Source organism: Cheilinus undulatus, linkage group 22, assembly GCF_018320785.1.
Source record: "Cheilinus undulatus linkage group 22, ASM1832078v1, whole genome shotgun sequence".
Classification (NCBI taxonomy): Eukaryota; Metazoa; Chordata; class Actinopteri; order Labriformes; family Labridae; genus Cheilinus; species Cheilinus undulatus.
Window position 1 is genome coordinate 21,694,824 of NC_054886.1, and position 22,264 is coordinate 21,717,087.

Below are 22,264 nucleotides of genomic sequence, written 5' to 3' on the forward strand. Positions count from 1 at the left end.
GGCTACTTTTTAAGATTTATTCTAGGGCTTTTTAGCTTCATCAGTGGAGTGTGTATCAGGGAGAGAGAATGGGTAATGGCATGCAGGAAAGGAGCCACAGGCTGGACTTGAACCTAGGCTGCCCACCTTGAGGACTATAGTATCTGTACTATACAGAAGATGTTGCCACACATTGCTTTCTTTTTCTTTGTATCCTACAAACCCAGTTAAAATTTGGGTCAAAGCATTGGTAATTCATTGGCCAGAATGTCTCAGAAAAACTGTTTTAAGTGCATAAACTGAAAGATGATGTCAGCAGAAGTATGATGGCTAAAAGCAGTGGAAGCACGGCTGCTCGATGATGGCAAAAAACATAATCCCAATTATTTGAATTGATATTGAGATTACAATTATGAAATACAATTACCCATCAATTGTACAACATCTGCTTTAGAGGCATTTATTGTCCAGCCTCAGGACCCACCATCAACTTCTCCATGAGAACTTGCAACCAGAACTTCTGATATTTTTCAACCAATCAGATTTAAGGAAAAATGTATAGTTTTGGATCTCAGACAGTACAAAGCATGACAAATCTAGGAGGCAGGTCAAACCCTCTTTATAAAGACCTTCATGGACTTTTTGGTGTCAGGAACACATTAGTGACCCTCTGAAAAGGGCTCCACGACCCACTTTTGGGTCCTGACCCACCAGTTGGGAATCACTGATCTACTCTTTGTCCTTCAAAATTAGGACTAAACGATTTGCAAAAATAAACTCATAGTGATTTTTTTTTAAACAAATACTGGGATTTAATATGTGATTATTCTTGGGTTAATCTTGTGTATTTTTCGACAAATTCAAGCAATAAATAATTCCATAAATAAGACCATGTGATTTGAAAACAATTACATTATTTCCGAAGCAATTACTCCACAGTAGCAAGAATCTGAATATGAGGGTGCAACAAGCTTTAAGCTATAAATGAGGTGGCTGGGGTGGGGGAGGTGAGGCTGGCTACCAGCTGATCGCAGCTGGATTATGACTTTTGTAAAGTAACGCAGGCTTCATCAGTTTTACAAAGAATGAGCTAACTATTTTTGCTCATATTGCAAATGTGACGTTTGCTTTGTTTAAGGGCATTATCATTTTTATGTCACTCATTTTGTTACACTTGAATGTTTGCATAAAGTGCATAAAATCTCTGCCACTGCAAAAATTTCATTCATTAAACTGGTATTTTGTCACATTTCAAGTTAAAGAAATATTGCAACTCCTGCGATTTAAGAATTGCAGCAGGCCATATTGCGATTTAATATTTATTCTAAAGATCAGTGGTATTAGAAGGTACAGAAACACTGTAATCTTCAGTAATAGTTAACCAAAATAAAGCAAGAGAACACTTAAAATTGCACGAATGTGTTGGCAACATTTCGGGAAAAAAAAGGTTTCCTGTAATTGCACAAATGAGCCGACTAGTTATGGAAAAGTGGATGGAACTAGCCGGGAGCGAGGTAAATCCTTGATTCCACTTCCTTTTCCAGATGTTGCTGATGCTTTTGTGCGATTTAGACATTATAAAGGGTTTTCCTGCACAATACTTTCTGTCTAGGTCTTGTATTTTTGGTTGCCTGGTCTTAAACTTCTCCTGTCTTTTCCTGTTGCATTATAAAGTTTGGATAGAAAAGATATTGCATTGTCATTTAGTTTAATATCACAACAGTCTGAAACATATGGACAAAACAAACTCAACAGCATGCGGCACGTTAATTGTGTACTCGCAATTATCATGTTTTCATGACTGTGGGAAGTCAAAATTGATTGAAACTGAAACTAGATTAATTGCTATGCACGAGGTAGGAGTACAAAGAGCTTTGGGTTCCTTTACTCTTTCAAATGTGAGTATCTGTTACCATCAAAGACAGCCTTCAGGAACCCTTCCTGTCACTGTTCAACTGAATGAAAAACTGGCTTTTCTCACACTCATCAAAATCCAATTTGATTCTGTCAAGGCAACGACTAAGTCCTTCCACAGCCTGCTGCCGCTCCCTTAGTTGGCCAATCTTTTTTCTTTTCTTAGTCACCTGACAGAGCCTTTGGACGGCCAGTGCTGGAGACAAAGTGCGAGTTCAATGTACACAAAAGCCACAGCGCAGAAATGACCTACTTAATACCTGGTGGCAGTTAGTAGGAGGCTCCACTCCTCTTTTTTCCAGCTGCTGTCAGGCCAAGCCAAGGTCAAGAGGGAGATTTTTCCTCTGTTTCCACGTGTCAGTGGTTTATTGCTGCAACTCTGCAGAAGCTATTCTAACTATTACTCCCTTCACAAGACATCATTGTTCTGTTATCTTGCGTTCCTACTCTTGTCTCAAACCTCAATGAAAACATACTGTAAGAGAGGAAGTGCCATCCTTGGCCCTGCTGGGACTTGTGCCATGGCTGCCGTAACAGGAACATCACATGCATGCCATGAATCACCAAAACGCTGATGAGAAGCTGCAGGGCTGGACTCACTGCTGGCTGGCTGGCAAACAGTCAAGTGCTGAGGTGTAGATATGTGAGCACCTTGGCATTGAATTCAATGGCATCAGTGCTCCCTCCACACATAGACATTAACACTTAGCAGCAGAGGTATGTTTCACAACTCTGTCCTGGGGTTAGGGTCACACAAATGCATAGATGGCATATTCAGAGATACCTAAGAAGAAGTTCCTTATCTTGAGGATATAACAGATAGTCCAAAACTCCCCTACAGCAGTGTTTTATTTTAAATGTGTTAAGCAGGGTACTGTGTCTATGTGTGCAGGAGCAGACACCTGCAATGTAAGGCAGGCTCCAGGAGAGCAGAGTCTGATTATCTGGCGTCAAGGAGGGCCAGGAGGACACAAGAGGAGGAGGAGGAAAAGTAGGAGGAGGGGGTGTTATATTCCCAACTGTTGCATCTAACCCATAACTAGGTCATCTTACGTGCAGGAAATTCACAAACACCGCGGGTATAACAAAAGAAATTTCCTTTAGTGATATGCAGTACGGTGATACGTGGCTGCCTGTCTCTCTCTTTCCGCGGTTGGATAACACACACGGTGAAAAGTGTAGAAACACCACAGCGGCTTAATACCAGGAAAATGTGTTTACAGCAGGGGAGCTAACTTCAACATAGCTGAAGACGTTTTAAAATAGTTTAAATTCAGCTTTACATTCAAAGAAGTATCTCTGCTCAGTTTCAACTACATTCATGAGTAAAAATATGCTCCACTTACCAGCTGTTTACACTGCAGCGCGAGACAATGTTGACATGAAGGCAACTTGCTGTTTTTACCCGCTTGATATATTCCGTGTTTCTCTCCGTGCAAACCGAGGCAGGTTAAAACCAGGAAGGCGCGCTAAATAAGGGCACTTCGAAGTACTCCTCTTAAACTTTGCTCCACTTCTTCGCCACACTTTCATATGAAGTTGTCGGCGGAGGCAGGCGCCATGTTTGTGTCTGCGCTGATAGTTTTGTTGGTGAGCTTTCTTCGTAAACGTCTCTTTCAGACTGGAACCGCCCAGAGAAGAGGAGAGGCTCCGGCCCCTGCTCCAACTGACAGAGGCTGGCCTCCGCGTGCGCTGCTAAGCTAGCCAACGGAAAACAAGCAACTTCCGATCTGTCCTTTCAGAGTAAAGGCCTGAACGACGGACCGTTTTCAGAAAGGTTAAGTACTTTCAATTTTTAATGCTTTTAACATGTGTTAAGTGTTTGGTCAAAGACAAGAAAAATCTTATTTTTTATCAGCAGCAATTCCAACAGCAATACCAAAGAATTTAAAGGGAAATTTATTTGACAAAATTACATGAAAATACTGTTCAGTATGTAGTTTGTGGAAGAATAAACTTAATTTTCTTTTTTCATTCTAATAGATGCTCTGCGATAAGTAACCAAAACGTTATATTAATTACTGGTAGATTAGAATTTTCAGAAAATAAAAATAAATATTGAGTCTACATTTGGCACATATTTAGCATTTATACTCAATGTAACTTTTTCCAAGGGACGTAATTACGATGAATTAAGGTCCTCAGCGAGTGCACTAATTTTAGAAACTTCAGTTAATAGCATGATTTATCATCTCTTTTGGCGTATTTTGCAGCTATAATGATGTGAAATAAATCCACCACTGCACCTTAATGTCTCCTTTTACTCTCAAGAACATCTTAGGCAGTTAATTGGACAAGTCATCTACATCTTGTTTTATCATTTACTTTTTTGTTTTACAAGTCCAAACAGGATGTCAACTACCCCAATTGTTAAACAGTCGAAAATTAAAAATGAAACAAAAAAAAAATCTAAATGCATAATAAAAAATTAAAAGTGATAAAGAGATGTGATTAATCGAGATTAACAACAGCAATTCTAAGATTAATGTTTATTACAAATCTGTCTCCTGCCCCTCTCTATTCAGCCTGTTTAAGGCCAATGTATAGGAACCTTTTATGGTACGGAAACAGCCCGGCCCACCGGGAATGCTCCCGGCTCTCTAGGATAGCCACTCTGCAGTCATACAACTATAACACCTGATCAACCGTTCTTTTACCTTCAAGGAGCTTTAGTATGGCTCTTAACAACCAATGGCGTGCCTTTACCATAAAGAATATCTAATAGCAAAAACAAGGGGAAGCTGATAAGTCATTTTATTGTCACTTTAGTTAAGGCCCTATAATTCTCGCATTTTATTGTGAAGGTGAAAAGATTTCCCCTCTCCGCCCGTTTAGACTTGTTAGTGCTAACATGACAAGTATTTTGCTGTTTCACCAACGTTTGGCAAAACTTCTGACGCCCCCTGTCTTAAACGGAACTAATAACACCGATTCAAAAAGCAACAGGTGCATGTATGCTTTTCTTTGATACGTAGAACAGTGGACATTTTTTTTTACCAAAACTGCAGTTAAATCAATGCAACAGATATTTAACAGTAATAGAGATTATGTTTGAACCTGCAGTTTAAGCTCTAAGAAATGAAACTGTCAAAGGACTCTGAATGTTTGCATTTAGTTTATTTTCAAATGTTTATTTCAACATTTAACAACTTAAGTATTACATAGACATGACTTACCTTGTTTGTTCTAACATTGAGGTCATAAACCTTCAAATAGAGGTAAAACCATAATAGTGCAATGTTAACGTTAGGAGATAGAGGCAGACTGTCTCTTTTTGAGTATAGTGGACACAAATATTTCTAAGGAAAACTAGTCCCTGGGATTAAGATTTTTTTTGCACCTTTACAAAAGAAAATCATAGCAAAGTTAGCAACTGAAGTTATGTACAAAGTAAAACAGCCCTTTTTTACAATTTTATTTAGTAGTTCATGTCCATCTTTTAAAGTTAAAACAGACATCTATGCTCAGAAAATGTCTTTACTTATGACAGAATAAAGTTATTTACAGTGATGTGCAAATAATTGTTAAAAATTAGGAGTTCAATAAAGACAAGGAGTTTCAACATTAAGTTATTTAACACTTCATATCATCTATTGGGGAGAATGTGATCAGTTTTGGGAGGCTGTACTCCTGCTTCGTGGGGGGTGATGACATCTCCAGTGTGTCTAGGTCCAATGAGAAAACTTTGTCTGTGGCTTCCTTTGATTTTGAAGGCTCAATAAGCCAGTCTTTATCCAAACCTGGGACTGTGTGACCAGACAGAAGACACTCAGGTGTCCTCTTCATGCTTTCCATGAGGGACTCAACATCACATGCCTGCTCACTAAGGTGATCTCGTGTGGCAAACGGTGATTGCCTCTCCTCATTCTTAAAGGAGGGGATGAGGAGATCGTCGTCTTCCATGTTCATGTCTAATGCCTCATCGTCGAGGCTCAGCAGGCTGTCGCAGCTCGGCATTTCTGGAAGAGTTTCATGCTCGAGGCTGAACTGGACTGCACTGCTGCCTGTGCCACTCGGGCTGTCCTGGGTGTTGAAGGTGTCCCACAGCAGAGTGGATTTGACCTCCTCCTGGCTGACAGGGGGGCTGCTGTGGCTCGTGGCTGTAGTTTTGATACTGCTCTTGGAGGGAGAATCAGGGCCCAGTGGTGCATTGCTAGGCTCGTCAAGGGGAGTTAGCCGGCCCATTACGCTTTCTTCAAACTTGGCTGAGCGCCCCATTTTCTCAGCTTTATCTTCCTCGAGTGCTTTACGCCATGAGCTCTTCACATCCATAACTAAAGAGAGAACAATTTGCACGCTCAAAGCAGTGATCTGACAGAATCTTCACATTAGAGTTTACTAACAGCTGCATTTCTGGAGTCCTATACATTATATGTAAGTCTTTACTTTGAACAGAACTCACCTCAACTTACAGCTGTAATCATAACTGAATGTAACTTACTTAAACTCTCAGGAGTGCGTGGCAGCTGCTTCCTAGTAGAGAAAGGGTCTCCATGAAGAGTGCTCAAAAGTCCCTCCAAGTCTAAACCTTTGATCCTGCAATCTGTGGGGCTAGTTGTGGTGACAGCATCTGCAAACTAAGACATGTAAATACAATTTAGGCTGGCTATACATTTGACAATTCTCAGATCCAAACTGATACTTTTTCCTTCGTTACATAGGCAGAAAAAAAGGGTTCATAATTTCTGCATGCCTTGACTGGTCCAGTAGTTTAAAAGTAAGTGTTATACCTGATCAGCAAGGTTATCACACTCCATATTCAGTATCTGAGCCTTGTTCCCAGAGGGAGAAGTCTTCAGGTGAACACGGGCTGTTTTCCTCACACTGGCCTAAAAATAAGCACACATTTGGTTAGGAAAGCATGCATATTCAAAAGATTCCACTAGTGAAAGAAACAGTTTGAACAGAATGCTAAAATCCAGTGCTTACTTGAGGTGATGGCACTGTGGGAGCTAACACAGGTGGGGCTGGAGGAGTGTCAAACAGCCAATCCAGAGAGGTGTTCGCTTGTGATGGTGGTAAAGCTGTGACAGCAGGACTCTCGATCCTTTCAGCTGCTGAAGGGAAAGAGCTGATTTGACAGAAAAAGCTGCTCAGTTATACAATCATTTTACACTCTTTAGCACATCTGAGCATGTCTTCCCCATCATTTAGTTTTCCTCACAGCTCAGGAAGAAAAAAAAAAAAGCAACACAGAGCATCTAAAAGTAGCTGTTAACAGCCAGCTATGTGGCCCCGATTCAGTGCTCTAGCCTGAGCCAAGTTGGCACATTGCCCTCCACCTTCATCATTCAATCTTTCAACAGATGAGAGCAGCGTCATTTAAAAGTCAGGCTCTAAAATGAAACCACAAGTCTTCTTATACACTTCAGGTCCTTTGAAAGCTCAACAGCTCCTAATCAGTCTAAAAGAGTTTTACCTAACATTTCTCCTCTGCGTTATAAACTATTAAAGCTTATTTATGGTTTGTATCAAGAGAACTTTGTATGTAGGGTGTCTGCTCCGTATCTGTCCGTGGCGATTTCTCTCAATTCGCCGCGGTCATCAGAGAGCATGGATGTTCTAGGGAGGACTAGTGACAGACAGAGCACATCTCAGCACTGCCCAGGTATCTGCCTCCCATCAGAAGCCAATACACAGGACACTCTTCAAATAAAACTTTGTTAAATTGGATGTTGCCTACCTGTTCAGGTTAGAAGAACTGATGTGGAATCCCTCCTGTGATTTACTCTCTGCAGGCTTCTCTTCTGAAAATAAAAAAAAACAGAATAGTGTGGAACAAAAACTCATGTCACAGGTTCAGATAACCAGAAGCATTTAATCTTATTTGCTCACCAAGAAGTGATGCAGGAAACTGGGAGAAGACACTACTTCTGTAAGTAGCATCAGTTGCTGGTTCAAAGGACAGTGGAGCCATTGGTGAGAGGAAGCCTAGAGCCTAAAAACAGAAAAGCAGAAAAATAAGACATGCATCTACTGTACAATGCATAAATAAAGCTATTATGATGAAAATCTTAGGAATTATTAGTATAAATTTACTGTGATTATAGCAAGAAATCAGTGAGAATGACTCACAGGATCTTCTTTCAGAAAAGAGACTAGGGGCGTGTCTTTCAGTGTTTCCATCCACTTCCTGTCCCACTCAGCGTCCACTTCCCTTATGTTATTCTTAACCTCAGGAATTCCTTCCTTGGAAATCTTCTGCCTGAAAGAAAAATATAAACTTCTTGTCACAGTTTCTAAACCTGCTGAGGTCTATAATGCCCCCTGAGTCCATGCAGCAAAGTTACAACACATCAAACAGGTTAGAGTGTGAATCCTCTCGTAAAGAGAGTGTGGGTACGAGCTTACCTGACAAGGTGGAGGTCCTGTAGCACACGGGTTATCTGCTGACACTTCTCCTTTAGATGCTCTGGACTAAGCTGGGGTTTGGGAGCATGTGAGACTCGAGAACGCTCTTCCTTCAGGAGCTGCAGCGTGTGGTTCGTCAGCTCAAACACACACAGGAGGTTCAGCTGGCCAGCCTCATACACATTTCCTGAGCTCAACTGGGAAACATGAACGAGAACAACCAATGAGTCTTGGACTGTTTATGGTTTGGAATCTCATGTAGTCACACTGGTCAAAGTTTATGATTGGGGAACTGTTTTATCAAAACAGCTTGAAGTCACAACCTGTCTACACTATGACTGTCATATTTTATCAGAGTATGGGCTAAGTAAGGCTTTTCTTGAGAATCTAAAATGTGATAACATGAGGAAACACCTGAGCATCCACACAAAACAATGATACCTGAATAACCTAAGGTTACAATAAGACAACAAAAGAAATTGGCTAAATTGCCAAGAACATTTAGTGCTTTGTACAGAATTTAATAAGACTTGTTATCACGCATGTCATTTCCTTTACCTGGTTTGGGAGCTGTTCAACTCTCTCAAGCAGAGTCCGAGGAATTTTAAGGGTTTTATTTGTTCCATCCAGGATGTATTGGTCTACATCCCCCTTCAGAACACTTTCCACTGCCTGCTGCTCCTGTTTGGTGGCTGACAGCATTCCATCAATGGTCGACCACAGGGCACGCACCTTAAGATAAGTAATTATTAATGTAAACTCATCATTGAAATTTTAGAAGAGCTCCATATCCTTCATAAAAGTCAGCAGCCTGCATGTCACTTCTGCAAAATACATTACTTACCTTTTTTGTCTTCTCTGCTGGAGATGTTCCCTCTTGTGTAGGATCACTACTGAAGCGCCTGAAAGTGAAATGATCTGTTGATTAATCTGTCAACAAAAAAAAAGTCAAAGAATTGAGACACAGAGGGAAAGAAACAGTCTACATACTTGAGTAGCTCATCATATTTGGCTCCTTCTTCTCTGGCATCCCTCCTTGATTTCACTAAGCTCCTTTAAAAGAAGAAGAAAAAAAAGGAAAACTAGTTAAAAGCTAACCCAAAAAGGAAAATGAATTGACTTTTCCACTGCAATACAATGACAACATTAAAAATGGCAACACTGGAAATGTATTTTGGATGTTAACTGTAGCTAAGCCATCGTTACCAAAATCTGTTTCTGCTGTGCTGTCTCTACAGATCATCAACACCTCATGCTGCAACCAATTAGGCCAGTTAACAATGACTTCACCAAATACAACCAGTTCCCACTTAACAGGTACAGATTTTCAGCAAATGACACACAACATCATTGGCAGGAAAACTGATTTGAAATGGAAATGCCATAGCAAATGTTCTTATTGGTAAGATAGGGAATAATATTAAAGAAAGTAAAAGACATACTGAACCACTGCAAATACAGATTGACACAAATGTGGCAATACAACAATCCCTACTTTCACAGTTACCCATTATCTGTTTTTCCTTTGCAAACATGCACTATGCATACATCCTGCTTCTTCCAACATTGAACACTGACATTATTGATGATGCAGTTGATCCAAACCATAGGTACTGCTGAAAAGTTGTTAATTTGGATATCAGTACACATCTAATGATGTTGCCTTGTCTTTACATAAATTGTGGAGCATAGAATCCCTGATAAATAATATTTAAATGCTGCAACATGAGACTGTAGAGAATAATATCCTAGTATTTATCATATCAGAAACAGAACTTAAGTACATGGGTATAAGAAAAATAAAACAATGTCCACATTTGAAAAGTAACAGGTTATTGGGATTAGAAAGCTAATTAGCTACAACCTCAACATCTTACCCAAAAATAATGAATATATGATAAAATATCTACCCTCTAAGATCATGAAAGGGCCAGTGTTTTGGGTTTAGGGTTATTAAATAGCAGAACTGTTCCACAGTCACCCACAACTTTCGAACCAACCACACACTTCAGAAAACGTTTTATTTAATAACACAGTGATGGCTTTTTTCCCACCAGCCCATTAAGAGCTGCAAATATAAAACAACATTCAGCTCTATGCACCTGTTCAAAATGGTCTCAAGGACTTACTGGGCACGTTTCTGATATTCATGTAGAAAACGATCCTGGTCCACTGCAGCTTTTAAAAATCTGGAATAGACCGGGTTGAATCGCTTCACGGCGATGTCAAAGGAGGAAGCAGGCATCGCTGCAGCCTCGGGAACCCAGCTACCATCTGGCAATGAGTGCATTTAAGATAAATTAAGTTGAATCTGATCTTGCTATGTTTCTCTACAGATTGTTAAAAAGCTGCTGATGTAACAAAAGACCCTCTTAGTTGGATTACCTAAAGTTAACGTCTTCATTTCCTGCAGCATGACATGATTGGCCAGCTGAAGCATCAAGCTGACAAACTTGGGGCCTCCAGGTGAGAGGAACAAGGATGCTACCACTTTGGATCCTGCATTTGCAGTTTCATCCTGCAGTTAACAAAAGAGAGGGTTAATTTAACAGTCAGATATACAGCACACTTAAGGACAGTCGAAGCACTTGTACGTTAAATGTATTTTAAAGAAACAATCACATGGGTGGGATGAAAGCCAAAATAGATTAATCAACAAAAGAGAAGATGGTAACAACAAAAACATCCCCGGTGGGTAGATGCTGTAGTTTCCTTACCATAATCTCTCGCAGCCAAGCGCATGTCACTTTGCGGAATTCAGCGTCTGCTTTATGATTCAGAACCGGCCAGCAGTGCCTGCCCCAAAACAAATCACTCATTATTTTGATTTGGACCCACTGGAACTGTTATAAGTATACATGACAATAATCCGTACCTGTATGTCTCATTGAATCGTGTCGGATTCAGTTTATACAACAAGAAATGGGTCACTATGTAGAAGGCATCCTTGTTTGGTTTGTCGAACATATTCCTGTAGGCGACACAACAGTTGGGATAAATCTTAACACCCGGGGCGCTGTTAAACAACTTCAGTGCACCGTAAAGTGGAGATAAAAACGACTTAAGTATGTATTAAACAATTGAAATGTTACTTCAGGTTGTATTTAATGCTATATTCAGTCAAAGTACACTCACGGTCCCAAGTTGATGTGTTTCACGTTAATGTTGGTTTTACCGGCGACCGACGACATTTCTGTGTCTGGTTGGAATCCAAGCCCGAGAAGAGCAAACCAGAGATATTTTCCATTCTTTTTCTGTGATGAAACTGGATTCGCCATTATTCCGATGTGAAGTGCAGCGACGTGCTCGCCCAAGTAGCTTCACAGGCTATCTTCAGTACCAAACAGCTAACCAGCTAGCTTTCACCGCTAGCTCCAAAGTTTACAGTTAGCTAGCCAACTTAGCCCTCGAACTTCTTATGAGTTTGTCCGCGCACATTTAACAAACTATTTCCGGGTCTATACGAACCAGAGTAGAAGACTGAGATGACTTAGAGCGCTTGGTTTGGTTACATTTCGAGTGAGTTTACATTTGCTCGAACAAATTTCACCTCTTTTAGTCAAAAGCATTAAGACTGCAGGCAACTACGCCAACCGCCAATTTTTTTCAATAAGCACCCGGATGTTGTTGACAACCACTTCCGGTCAGTGTCTGCTCCCAAATTTGATACACTAATGTCTGAATTTAATTTATTTTAGCTCTTTGCTTAGCGTTTCATTTTGTTGGTCACTTTTTATACCTTATTTAAATTCCGTTATCTTTTTTAAATATTTGTCCTTATTATTTTAACCTGCTTCTTCACGTTAAACTCGTAACCATTGTGTTCGACACTTTATAAATGGAATGTAAATCAGGACCGGATATTAATATGCTATGCAAATGTATTTTTTTACTGGGAAGTGGACTATTTTCTGAACAAAGTAACCGTTTGCTGTAAATAGAGATTTTGTCCTTGTTTCTCTATTGTTCAGTAAAGCTCAATAAAAAAATACTACTTCATTCTAAGCATAAGAGTGACCGCTCTAATCTTACCCAAAAGTATTATAATTTCATAGTCAATTATAATACAATTCTCAAATGTTACTGCAGGGGAAAAAATACACGATAATCGCACTTATTTGTTCATTTTTGCATTAAAAGAAATTGGACAAGTTGCATTCCCTTTTGTCTCAACATTTCAAGCATAATAGCAATAGCACCATCTTGTGGCTAAATTAACAGAGGGGGATGCTGCACAAACACCGTTGCTTTGAGAGTATCACCTTTAACAAGTGAAATAAATAGCTTAAAATTGATGCAGAAGCCCACGGCTCACAGTATGCGATTTCTCCAGGGTTAACCTGTTAAACCCAACTAGGAAAGCTGGACTGCAATCATACTCAACTTTTGGTGGTTATGAAAGGTCCTTGTCACACAGTGTAGATAAATATTACCCATTGTCACAATAAGTGGAAACAGTGCATACTTTAAGGCTCATTTTAAAAGGTTGTAAACCACTGGACGGTGACGTTAAAGGTGCAGTGTGTAATATTTAGCCTAGTAGCATTTAGCTGAACAAACTTGGTAAAATAAAGCAAAACATTTCTAAGACGGTCTATTTAAATAAGTGTTTAGTCATCTAAATTCAAAAATAGCTATTTTGAAAAAAACAACTCAGAATAAACCTTTAATTCATTCATAGGGAGGGTCCCCTCCATGGATGCCGCCATCTTGGATTTTTACATGTTTCCATGGTAACATAGAGGAAAAAAGGATAAATAAAGTTATTGTATTGTATTCACATTACAGATACACATTAAATTCAACTGGTTGCCATAGTTTCCAGCAGAGAAATGCAATCTAGAACCCACTTCTAGATGTTGATATTCAGTTTTACACACTGCACCTTTAAGTCTTTGCCTGAAGGAAAGCATACTCCTCTAGCCATCTGAATTTTCACAACTTTGTAATTATGATGAATTTGTATCATCCCAGGATATATTTTCAAAGACTTTATCATGAGTACTTTTCACACATTTTTATTACATCCATTTGCATTGAATAATTCAACAAATTAGTCAAAGATGTTGCAAATATGATTTAATAAAAAGACTTGGCTTATGCAGAGATTTCTTTTGTCATTTTTATTGCAGAACAGACAAGTATTTAATGCTCCACCACAACTTTTTAAACAGGCCAGAGTAATAGTGTGAAACAAGTGCTCTTTTGTCTAATTATTCACATTATTGTAGTTCTTTTAAAACCAGCTGGCAGCACTCGCCCACCTTAGATGGATCAGACACTGATGAGTACTTGGAAATCTGAGAATTGACCCCCAGAGAGAGAGCCAGGTCCTTGGCTGTCTGGTCTGAGGCCACAGTGGTTCCTAAGGCCACCAGCAGCCTAAAAACAGCCTCCTTGTCTTGAACGGTCTCCAGAGCTCTGCTGGCCACAGACAGGCACTGGGCCTTGGCCTCGAGATCAGGTTGGCTGTGCAGGCAGCCAGCGTAGTTAAGCACCAGAGTTGCCAGAGCAATGTGGATGTTCTTATTGCAGACGGAAGCCAAGTCAGCAGCACGTGATAGCACCGTTTCACGCTGGGCCATGAGGAGAGCTCGACCATGCCTGCCACTAAAGCAGTTACACAGAGTCCGCAGAGCTAACATCTGGTTAGCGGGGCGCCCCTCGGGCCTCATCAGACTCAGCAGGTGGTTGCACAGCTGGACTCCCTCTGCCTCGCCACAGAGAGTCTCGTTAACCTGCGGGTGTCTCACAGCTAGCCTCATAATGTCCAAGACAGGAAAAACGATGTCTAGGAGGTCCAGGAGGGGAGGGGAGATTTGTTAGCAAGCAGTTACAGAATAACAATGTTTTTTTATCAGCTTTTGATAAAACTTTCAAACTAAAAATTTAATAAATAGGGTTTTATTTTACCTTCTGGCCAGTGAGAGGCCTTCCAGAGAAGGTTGATCTGTTGGATGGTTGGGGGAGACTTGGAAGATCCCATCTCACACACAGATGTCAGCAGCCTCTCAAGGCTTTCTAGGATTTCTTCAGAGAGCTTGTGCTCTGGAGGGGCGCCGCCATTCAGCTCCTTCAGCTTGGCTTTTTGAGGAAAGAGGAAATCATTCTATTAACAGCTTTAACAGTATCCGATTAGCTAATACATGACGATATTTACTTGGTCTGTAAGAAAAAGGCTTTGCAGGTGGATTTTTTCCATCTAACTGCCACTGCCAATAAGGTTAAAACTTAATATCACACTACTTTTGCCACATTAACTGAGTATGACAGTCAAAGTGAGAGCCTGATTGGCATGGCGTTATGATATAACATTACCAAACATTAACTTGAATTGCTCACCAAAGATCTGTGTTGCATTGGCTTGCTCAAAGGTAACACCATCAGTCTTGGGAAAGTAGATGTTGGTAGTGTTCTGTCTGAGGGCGGCTGAAGAGTAGGCACCTCCTCCTGCAAGAGAAGAAGGGAAAAGTGTGATCCAGTGAACTCAACCAATGTGACCGTCAGTTCACTGCTTCAAGGCTGGTTTAGCTTTTCTTCGCTCCACACTCAAGTATGTTAAACTCAGATGTTCCTTAAGAAATTACTCACCTGTGAAGGGATCTGCTACACCTGTTGGAGCACTTGGGTTTGGACCGGATCCCGGGATGTAGCGACCAGACCCTGTGAGGGGAAAGAAAAAACTGCTGTTAAAAATAACAAATCTATGGCACAAGTCACATGCACAAAACCAGGAGTAAAAGACAAATTTCCCAAGTATGACACTAAAGTGTATCATATCTTATCATATCGCCTCTTTAACTGTGCATGTAGATCCAGTTCACCTCAGTCAATCTAATCATCTGTCATTGTCTGATGCATGATATACAGGGCCTGTATAAAGTATTCACTCCCTTGGGTGCTTTACCCTTTCACTGATTTTATTAATCAATCAATCACAGCCAATGTAATTAAGCTTTTTAGACAAAAAAGTAAAAACAGAATACATATTCACCCTTCAAGTCAGTATTTAGTGGATGCACCTTCAGCGGTACTCTTTAAATTTTTGAACATTTGGCTAAAGTTAGGGTTAACAAGACAAATGTGGCATTTTATTTCTTATGCAATAATTAAGTTCCTCTAGTTTTATATGCATGTCTATAAACAGGCCATGGTTTCTGCCACACTTGAGGACCGAAACCTTGCTGTCAGAAGCTGTGTGAGGACTAAAAGCAGCAGTGAGATGCTTCTGCAGGCGTTGCATCGCCATCTCAGACAGAGAGTAGTAGTCTGTCTGAACCACAAGAGACTTTTTGAGTGAACTTCTGAACTCTCAGTTTCCACAAGGGCAGGACGTTGCATGAAGATATGTCAGCGAAACATGTGTTAAAAGGGGCCTAAGTTATCCCATCAAATCTCTTGCAGACTCCAACCTGTTGGCTCGTTCGGTGTGCACATGTGCTTCAGCCCTGAGACCTCTGTGGGGGATCGGCGATAACTCTTATAGATGAGCAAACCAGTTAAGGATTGCAGCTACTCTCGGTGGAAAGGAAAACCCTCTCCTAATTAGGGTTGAATGGAAGCCAACAAGTGCTACCCAAAAACTAGAAAGTTTTTGGTCAAAAGACATAGAAGTGTATGTGATCCTGGCAGTTATTTTGTTCACCGAAGGCAGTGTCAGCCAATTGGAAAAAAACAGATTCTATGGTCTGAGGTGAAGTACAAAATTGACTCCAAAAGCTGTTTTTAATCGATTTTTACATCATTTTTCATCCTTGTAAACATTCAAAAATGTTCATATAATCTATTTTTGCTGTTATCTGTTGATCTAACAACTTCATTCTCAATCTGGCTTTTTGGAAGATTTGATACATTTTTGGCTGAACTTAAAGCAAAATAAAAGGTTTTTAAAAACGATATCTTAGCCTCTGGTGGGACTTTGTCACCAAAACTGCTGGAGCAACCTTACACACTTATGAAGGTTTAAATTCTTTCTTTTTCTTGTGGGATTATTGAGGACTCAGATTCACCACAGGAGATTTTTTCTTCCAACCATGCAAGGCCTCCGTAGGCGGGTCTCATCTATTCATTTCTAAAGTACAGAAGGCACACGTTCAAATGAGTTGGTTAGAGCAGTTGAGATATATTGCGCTCTGAGTTCTCGCAGCCTGTGAGTGACAGGAAACCACAAACCCTTATACTACAGCATATTTTAGTGAGTAAGGAGCTGCAGATTGAAGTCTGGCAGGATTGAAACAGTCCTTGTAACATGAGTGAGGTCACAGGGACAAATAGAGATTCCAGAGTGTCGACACAAAACTGTCTTTATGTTAAACTACAAGAACTCATCATGAGTCTAGAAGGTCTTGTATAACCAAGCAGAGTTAAGCAGGGGCAGGAGAAAGAGGTTTCTCATGTTAAAGTGCAAGAATTTGCTTCAGAAGACAAGGTGTCTTATGGCCCAACCAGTGAAGTCAAGCTGAGGTGGAATAAGTAAGGGCTGTGAGATTAAGCCTGGCACACACTTGACCGCGTATTTTGCAACTCTCCTTTACACACGGAGAATGAAAGGTGTTTGTTATCCTGTGAGCTGCTGTTTTTGGCTCAATCAAGTGAAGAAGCTTTGTTTCACAACCCCCCCCCAAAAAAAAACTCTCACTCACTCTCTAGGACAGTGTGTCTGTTGAGCATGCAGCTGCTGCCTGGTGAGCTCTGTGCGCTCTGAAGCAGGTCCTTCTGATGTTAAATCATGTTACGTCATATCCCTGTGCTAGGGCTCCTTCATTTGCATTCGTACCATGCCTAGGCCAACCTCGCCCTTCTGTGCCTGGGCTGTGAAGCATGCCACACCCAAGCAAGGAACGAACACACTCACATTGGTCAAACGTACCCCCCTAACCCTAACCCTAACCCTGCCAATTTCTTGATTGTTCTGGGGAGACCAGCAGTCAGCCTTAAAGAACTTCTGGACAAGGCTACAACTTGCATTGTAGATGTAAATTATTTTTCCTTTGTCTATAAGATTCCTGTAGGTGCCCTCAGGTTTAAAAAGGAAAACAAAATTTTATTTTTTCCTTTACATTACACAGTGTGGCAGCAAAATGAAGAATTGACTCCAAGTTTTAAAGCAACAGACACAGTCACCATATAAACCCAATGCTGCTAGCTTCCATACAAACAGCAAGAGAGGAGTGACACAGACACCCTCCTTCTATCACACCTGCACCAATCATTATGTATGAGAACGAATGAAGATGTCCTGATCATAATGGCATTTATAAACATTTATTTTTACTAGGAGATAATAGCAAAGTGCCAGTATATGCCGCAACATCGCTTGCAGCAGCCTTTGTAACTAAAACACACAAAAGTATCAGTTAAAATGTCATAGCCTTGCACTTTAACACATCTTAGTTATCAGCCAACTGCACCTTGAAACATGAAATCAGGATTCATCACGTCTGCTTAAGTAAACACACAGTACCTGTGAAGGGATCTGCCCCAAAGGCCGACCTCTCATCAGAAGACCCGGGGATATAGCGAGCTCCGCCTATCAATTCAGAGACACGACAACTTCAGAAAAAGTATCTCTTAAGCTAAATATCATTTAAAAACTGTCATTTAACAGACAAAAATATGCAGCAAGTAGGCAAAAGACAGTAAAATAAAAGAGAATATATGTTTTTGGCCTCACCAGTGAATGGGTCACCATCAGCAGGCTGGGCCGGTCCCACCACGTGTCCTTTAGTGTTTTCAATGATAAAATTGGCAACTTGGTCAAGAAACATGGGACTGATGTCATTTTTCTCTAAAAAGTTGTGTGCTGTGAGCCAGGGGTCCTCTGACACGTTGTAAGGCAGTTTCAGGGTCGGCCCTCCCTCATTCACATCGATGGAGAAGACGTAGTCATATTCCTGTAGGGGGTGGAGAAGTCATCAATAATGGATTTAATGTGTGTTTGAATGATTTTAAAGGGTTAGGTAGCTTCCGGTCTTACCTTGCCTTCATACATTACGCTTTTGGAGGTCTGCTGGTTGGAGCCTCCGACAACATCTCCAATTTTCATCCAGCGGCCATCGTTGACACTCCACTGATATGCCTCCACCTTCTGGCCATCTTTGATCAGCCGTGTCTGTCCATCACGATTCCCTGAAGAAAATGAATCATTGCAACCTTAAAAGCCCTGTATGAGACGTGTAATTTTAAATACACAGAATAAAAACTGTTCAGTTTTTGTTTTTTGTTTTTTTACCAGGCTCATTAAGATGTTCTCTTCCAGGAAGGTCCTCCAGTTTGATGTCTCCAAGGTCACCTGTCTTTGGGTCAATAGTGGCTTTGGAGAGTTCATCCTCAAAGGCCTGCAGGTCTTCTGCACTTGCCATGCGGTCCTCAGCTTCCGTAAACACACGGATAATACCATCACTGTGGGAAGAGGATAGGAACAGATTTGCCACAGATCTACTTAAAAATTTCTATTCAACTGATTATCTCCATTTATGAATTCAAGAATAAGGTCAGAAGTGAGAGCTCCTGGGTAAAATAGACAAATATATAGACAAAACGTTATCTCAGAACATATTTTTAATCACAGAGCGACAACATATTACCATGCCAAATGCAGTTCTGTTACCTTGCTCCAACGACTATATCACCATTAGGAAGAATACAGCAGCACCAGACAGACTGAGCAGGCAGGCGGATGGTCTGAGTGCACTCTCCTTTCTTCCATATTCTCAAAGTCCGGTCCTCTCCCGTGCTTATGAAATCTACGGGGAAAAGCATCGGTCCAAAGTCAGAGTGAGCCTTCTAGTATCTTTGAGTGAAAATAAGTGGAGGCTGGTTTAATAAATAAATCAGGAAGCTTCCATACATTTTAAATATTCATATAAATGGACAAACCTTGGCAATTGGGGAACACAGCCAGACTGTAGATGTAGTTGGTATGGCTGTAATAAACCTGAACACACTCGCCTGTCACCAGCCACCTTCTGATACTCGTGTCATTGCTGCAGGAGAAGAACTCGGTGCAGCTTATCACTGCTAAACCTCTTACGCAGTCTTCGTGACCTAAAATTAGAGAAAAAGGGAGTGTGTAACTATGGATTTTTAACATGGAGCCCTTGGATGAACAGGCAAATCATGATGATCTAACTAATTACTGGATTACCAACATAACTGCTGCACCTCCCTTTTTTTTTTTTTTTGCTCATGAGCCAGTTAAAATAACAGCAGATGGGCGGCTGACAATAACCATTTGTGCAAGCAGAGATAATATATGAGCAGAGATAATTCATGAGGCGGATTCCAAAGGCTAAGATTAACACAAGTAAGGCATTTTCAAAGCTTCACCTAAAAACGTCTTCTCGCATCGACCAGCCTTCCATAATTTGATGGTCTTGTCTGCTGATCCAGATAGCATAAGGCCTTGTTCAGGTAAGATGACCACTGCCCACACTGCTGCAGAGTGGCCCTGGAGCAAAGAAACAAGCATGAATTTTGCTGCACCATTCCATCAAAGTATATCTTACTTAACACAGCTGAAGCAAAGTCAGAATCAATACTTAGGCACAATACAAAATTTCAAATTTCTTGCTCAGTCAGTGTCTGTCAGAGGTGGAGGATTTTGACTTAATACCTAAGGAAGATTAGCGTGTTATGTATCAATATCAAATATCTATCTTACCTCTAAAGTCATCATGCACTTCTCATTAAGCCAGACTTTGGCTGTAGTGTCCCAGGAGCCGCTTAAAAGTGTCCCAAACTTTCCAGAAGAGAGAGTACAAACTGAGGAGAATAAATGTTAGAAATTCAGGACCAAAAACGTCAAAGATTTTTGACACAATGACAAAGAACAACAGATCAAATGAGATGCTTATCATAATGAAGGGAGGCACGATATTGGATTTTTGTAGATATCTCGATATGTACAGATTCATTCAAGCCAACGAATATTCCTTTGTACACACTAAGGTTTTTTGAAAGCTGATAAATTTAAGAAAATTGAAATCGATGGGACAAAATTTAAAAAGTAATACTGTTTCAACCAACCACAAATTATACAACCTCAAAATTAAAACAATATTGCTTAAAATGTGTTGCATTTTATAGTTTGAGGATGGAATTATCTATTCACAATTTGACTTTCATCTCATTTCCACACAACTGCTATATAAAAATATGAAAAAAGGATGAAAACATCATTAACTTTTCACTGTATTATTACCTAGAGAGTACAGTACAGCAGCTCATCTCTAGACTCACCTGTATTTTTGTGACCCTTGAGCGTATAAAGGGGCTGAGGTTGGTCCAGTGTGAAAACACAAATGTTATTATCATTCCCACCAGTGGCAATAAGTCCTCGAGGATACGTCTCACTTGGTGCGATTATGCATACACAGGATACAAAATTCGAGTGGCCTGACATACAGTGCATCTCTGTGAAGCCTCTGTCAGGGCTGTCAGGAGGAGAGGAGAGGAGAGAGAGCAAACACATGCTTAATAAGCAGTTACTTGTAAGGGAACAAGTGGGTACAATAAGTGTTATATAGCCTATAGTTGTAATAATGATCGATAAAGTAACTGAGAGACTGAATACATATAACAGCATTTAGATGGTGAAGTTTGACAGCTACTAAACCATCCACGCTGCTTTCGAAAGCTGCATTTGAATGAATGACAAAGCTGATTTGAGAACATGTTAGCAACGCGCTTGCTAGCCAACTTAGCTACTAGCGTTAACACAAAAATAAGACTCGTTAACAACTTAATTGGAGGCTATTGGCTGACTTACTACTATTCTTGGTCAAAAGTCATTTTCTTAAAACTGTATCTCTTATTAACTGAAATAAACCGTGGCAAATTTTCGCAGTTCGTAAGTCTGTAGTATGCTAATGCTAAGTACCTTGAGTTAGGTACCCAGACTCTTCCGGTTCGATCCCTCGACACTGACACAAAAGCTCCCTCTGGAAAAACAGCAGCTGCGAGTCCCCTAACGTCCATTTCGTGGCCCGGGATGGAGCACCTGAGTTTGTATGAGTTAGGCGATGCCATTTCCCCCGCAACACTTTGACACAGTCCCTGTAGTGTAACGATAAGCGGCGTTGCTGTCAACAAACACCGGCCGCTAATGTTAGCGGATGTAGAATAAGGCTACGTCACTCGTCGTCTTCAAAAATAATATTACATAAATTAATTTATGTGATAACGTGATTCAATATGAGTTAAAATGTAGTCGATTAAAAAAACGTATTCACAAATATTTTCATTAAAAAAAGCAAGAAATCTGCTAATATATCTAATAATTGTTATAAAGTTCCACCAGCAGGCGGCAGCATTTTACAGTCCCTGTTGTCAATGGTGAGCAACGTTACCTGTCAACAACAGCCTTGTAAAGTTTCTGACAACAACTAGGTAATAATAGGAAACTATAATTTTATTGGGAAAAATAAAAGGTTAACGTTTGTACGTAAAAGGTTGCACCAGAGTCCAAAGTATCCCACTGAAAGAGTTTAATTTCCTGTAGACGCCACAAGGATCAGAAAAACAGACAGATAGGCAACTAGCTAGATAGCTAGATGTATAGATAGATGGATGGATAGAGTGCCAACAAAAAGTTTTCATCGCTCTGGGATGTTTTACCCCTTTACTGATTTTAGAATTCAACCATGGCCAGTATAACTTTAGTAATTGATTAGTTACTAATTGTGAGTAGTCTCACATTTAGAGAAATGAGGATCAAAAGTAAAAAAAAAAAAAAAAAATGAAAAATAAAAACACCCATTTGTCATGAAGGAAGGTCCAGTCTCAAGTTAGTCAATATTCCTGGCTACAATTACACCATGAGGACAAAAGAACAATCCAAGCAATTCAGAGAAAAGATTACTGTATATGTGCGTACCATTAACCGATCAAAATCTGTTTATTATTATTATTATTGTTGTTGTTGTTGTTTTATTGTTGTTGTTATCATGAACCAACTATACGCCTTCAAATACAAAGTAAATTTGTGTCTTCAAATTCTAATAAAAAGGTGACATTAAAG

At 40.2% G+C, this 22,264-nt stretch overlaps 3 protein-coding genes and 1 non-coding gene across 5 annotated transcripts in view; all 4 read right to left on the reverse strand.

Annotated features, from left to right (window-relative positions):
• dennd4c (DENN/MADD domain containing 4C) overlaps positions 1 to 3,536 on the reverse strand; it is a 45,806-nt gene extending 42,270 nt beyond the window's left edge. For both annotated transcript variants that reach the window (XM_041778970.1, XM_041778968.1), the window contains exon 1: positions 3,240 to 3,536. The gene's annotated coding sequence lies outside the window, so the exon portion shown is untranslated. The remainder of the gene's footprint in view (positions 1 to 3,239) is intronic.
• A 1,458-nt stretch (positions 3,537 to 4,994) lies between these two features.
• haus6 (HAUS augmin-like complex, subunit 6) lies at positions 4,995 to 11,851 on the reverse strand. Its single transcript, XM_041778656.1, has 16 exons — positions 11,380 to 11,851; positions 11,120 to 11,215; positions 10,962 to 11,040; positions 10,630 to 10,762; positions 10,374 to 10,518; positions 9,235 to 9,297; positions 9,089 to 9,146; positions 8,803 to 8,976; positions 8,245 to 8,441; positions 7,969 to 8,098; positions 7,729 to 7,831; positions 7,577 to 7,640; positions 6,823 to 6,964; positions 6,624 to 6,722; positions 6,335 to 6,470; positions 4,995 to 6,167 (listed from the first exon to the last, which is right to left on the reverse strand). Exons 1-16 carry the CDS (start codon positions 11,520 to 11,522, stop codon positions 5,467 to 5,469), a joined length of 2,463 nt encoding a protein of 820 aa, XP_041634590.1. The 5' UTR covers positions 11,523 to 11,851; the 3' UTR covers positions 4,995 to 5,466.
• Positions 7,385 to 7,515, reverse strand: LOC121505115. The gene has a single exon (XR_005991538.1).
• Positions 11,852 to 13,361: 1,510 nt separating the features above from the next.
• plaa (phospholipase A2-activating protein) lies at positions 13,362 to 21,350 on the reverse strand. Its single transcript, XM_041780224.1, has 14 exons — positions 21,125 to 21,350; positions 20,485 to 20,678; positions 19,907 to 20,007; positions 19,573 to 19,693; positions 19,123 to 19,290; positions 18,854 to 18,989; positions 18,476 to 18,645; positions 18,221 to 18,372; positions 17,918 to 18,137; positions 17,708 to 17,773; positions 14,836 to 14,907; positions 14,587 to 14,694; positions 14,158 to 14,328; positions 13,362 to 14,035 (listed from the first exon to the last, which is right to left on the reverse strand). Exons 1-14 carry the CDS (start codon positions 21,271 to 21,273, stop codon positions 13,467 to 13,469), a joined length of 2,397 nt encoding a protein of 798 aa, XP_041636158.1. The 5' UTR covers positions 21,274 to 21,350; the 3' UTR covers positions 13,362 to 13,466.
• Between the last annotated feature and the right edge of the window lie 914 nt (positions 21,351 to 22,264).